Source organism: Gregarina niphandrodes (assembly GCF_000223845.1).
Source record: "Gregarina niphandrodes unplaced genomic scaffold scaffold00016, whole genome shotgun sequence".
Taxonomy (NCBI): Eukaryota; Apicomplexa; class Conoidasida; order Eugregarinorida; family Gregarinidae; genus Gregarina; species Gregarina niphandrodes.
Window position 1 is genome coordinate 11,255 of NW_011645785.1, and position 3,140 is coordinate 14,394.

At 55.0% G+C, this 3,140-nt stretch overlaps 1 protein-coding gene across 1 annotated transcript; it reads left to right on the forward strand.

Moving 5' to 3' along the window:
* Positions 1 to 44: 44 nt before the first annotated feature.
* On the forward strand, positions 45 to 419 carry GNI_085480 (hypothetical protein; the record flags this gene model as incomplete). Its single annotated transcript, XM_011132332.1, has 1 exon — positions 45 to 419. One exon carries the CDS (start codon positions 45 to 47, stop codon positions 417 to 419), a length of 375 nt encoding a protein of 124 aa, XP_011130634.1.
* Positions 420 to 3,140: the final 2,721 nt, after the last annotated feature.

Consider the following 3,140-nt stretch of genomic DNA (forward strand, 5'->3'; position numbering starts at 1 on the left):
AGCTGAGGAGGGAACTAAAGGTGGGTGACGTAGTCGTGCTGCTAATGGACGAAGGATCTGCGGCCGCGGGACTCGGGGGAAGCGAGACTCCTAAGTGGATGTCGCCGCAGTGGTCGCTCCCGTGCAGGGTGAGCGCCGTAACACCCACCCAGGTGACGGTCCGGAAGTACAACGACCCCAAGAAAACGGTCGTCGTACACAAGAACAAGGTTCGGAAGTTCGAGATGAGTAAAGACCCGGTACTACGGTCCCTAACGGGAGACTACTTGGAGATCGCGACCCCGGTGACGGACACGCCAGAAGACTCTCGCAAGCGCCCGAGGCGGGCAGTCGCACCCGAGGACGAGCTGGCGGCCCAGCGAGTGAGAGAACTATTCGGCGAGACCGCAGTTGGCGAGGAGGGGCGTGAGCCGTCGTAGGCCTCCGTGGGACGCCAACCACGCGGTGCCGCTCGGGATGTCGCAGGACAGAACGTGTCCGCACGTAACGGGTGAGGGTGAATAAAAAGGGTTTTTTTGGGGGACAACATGACTGGCAGTGAGCGCCCGTTACCAGCAACAACGCACCTCGACGACGACGAGAACGCTCACCTCACTCTCAGGGGCTGCTGGGCCGGCACACCCGCATCGGCACAATCTGTTTGGAAAGTGTGTGTGGAGGCCTTTGTCGCAAATATGCCTGATGTCTTTCATATCCCAAAAGACATTCAGACTGGGACCAGCTTCAAAGAGCAACAGCGCCAGCAATTCTTCTAGAACCATCCCAGAATCATCTGCAGTGGTTGTCCATAAGCTAGTGTGTTGGCATTTCAGAAACGGGATTTTTATCCGCTGCAAATCGGGGCCGAAGGTTAGTCACCCCCGGTGGCTCGTCACGGCATGCTCAGCAGGCTTATCTGAGTCGTCATTGTGGGGTTGATGATTCTCGCCACGAATTTTGCGCTTCTGCCATTGGTGGTTCTCGACCAGTTATGAAACACATCGGATCGGGTTGCAGCCCCATGAATGTGCTGCCCCATGAATGTGCTGCCCATGAATGTGCTGCCCATAAATGTACTGCCTCATCCCCTCCAAATATACAGAGCGAAAATGATGAACGAAAATAGCTCCGTCATAAACGAATGGTTCTCCATAACAGCAACGCATGATATCACGCGGTGGGTTGGCGTAGATGAATTCTACATGGTCACTATGGACACAGAAGGTTCGGCCCGCTCCGGGATGTAGACGATTTCGGTTGGCGAGTGGTACCGGTCTTGGTCTGTTTGGCACACGAAGGTCACATCGTGTCTTCAATGTTTCCTCCTACCCGAATGGATAGCTCAGCAAGGTCGGTAAAGAATCGTCCAGCGTCTAGTGGCACGACGCCTTTTGGGACATGTCCGTACTTCTGCCCCCGCCATTATCCGGGGTTCCTCGTCGGCTCGACCGCTCGATGCTAGCGACAGGTCGTCCCAGTTTGCCGTTGCATCGACTTGGGCGCCTAGGTTACGGGATGACTGCCAGAACGACTTGGTCCCGTAACCAAGTGTTGTGGTACCCCGGCGCTAAGGGAAGCGGTGAGCCAGCTGCAGTAACAGTGTAAGCACCAACTCAAAGACGGCATATGTCCCTCGCCGTTCCAGCTCTTCTATCGGCGGCTAGCACCAACGCTGCCTGTTGGCTCAGTCTCGAGAGTTATCGTCATTCCTGACGACCATGCTGCTCGCTCCCATACCCACTTCAACATGCAGCTAGCCCTCATGGCCTCCAATCTTGGGGGTTTCAACCCTTATCAATGTTCATGCTTCCGGTTGTTTGTTCTGAGAAAAACATGTCCTATCCAGAGAAAGACGCGTACATGTTCTCAAACCGGATGGTCAGTGGATCGATCCATGCTGTGCGTTAGACGCGACAACGGTGCGAAAACTGTTCCGACAAGTGCGAAGGAATATGGTATTCTACGCAGCTTCCTTATCCAGATATGTCGTCGATCCGACCTCCATGCCACAGAGACCTCCATGCCACAGAGACCTCCATGCCACAGAGACCTCCATGCCACAGAGACCTCCATGCCACAGAAAGGTTCTACCTGGGTCAACAGTCAAATGACTCAGTCGGCGGGCCAGGAGACAGCTTCGAACGAGACAGATCACCGCCACCTGATCGACGCATGAGAGATTGGTTCAGGCTGTGTGTGGGATGTAGTCTATTTGCATTGAAACTGGTACTGCCCCGACCGCTGCCATCGCAAGCACCGGTTGTGGTTCCCGAGGGTCTGGTTCTCCGATACGAGACTGCCGCCCTCATGAGGCTCCCGGCTCGGTTCAAAGGTCGCCGTGGATGGCATTCTCGAATCGCTGCTCTTCGAGCTCGTCGACCCCTGGTTCCAACGTGGGCGTACCACCTGATACGCCAGTTGCTGTATTGAAACCAATTTGTTGCAGCGGATGCCAGTGGGTCCAATGATAGGTTACTTACAGGGAATTTGTCGACGTGGCACGGGGGTTAGCCAGGATCGGCGATGAGTAACCCCTCAGCTTTGTAGTTCTCGACATTCAAGAAATTCGCTTAGACTAGTCCGGGGGTTAGAGTCTGGTTATACATAGCCCGAAGGGGCCAGATAGAGGCTGGTAGCCGTCGGGGTCCGTCACAAAGTTTCCGAAGCGGCGTGCTCCGAGCCATTCCGCGTCGCCGTGAGATGTCACCATTGGGCTGACCCTCCAGCCTCATTCAACCCAGGGGCTAGACTCTAAGTCCTTACGTAGCCCAGAACCCGTTAATATTTCTCTCAGAAATGTCACTAGTCATCCACGCTGCCCTTCACTCTCTGCTGCCAACCTTTGGTCTCTGCTGGACTTTGCCTAATGATGTTCCAGATATACCCATTCACGGCACACTACGAGAGAGCGACGAAGCGCCCGACGAGTCCCAGGAAGCCTCGAGAGCTGACTCTGAAAGCCAAGGCAAACGCGGTGTGCTGTACACCACAGCCATATATGATGACAGGCAATGTTCTATGCTGCAAGCCTTCATTAAAGAAAGCTTGGACCCAAACCAACAAGTTTATCTCTACGTGAATAAGAGCGCATACCTCAGCAGCATTGTAACCAGACACCACAAAAATGCATCGACTCGGTGGGGGGGGGGGGGGGGGGGGGG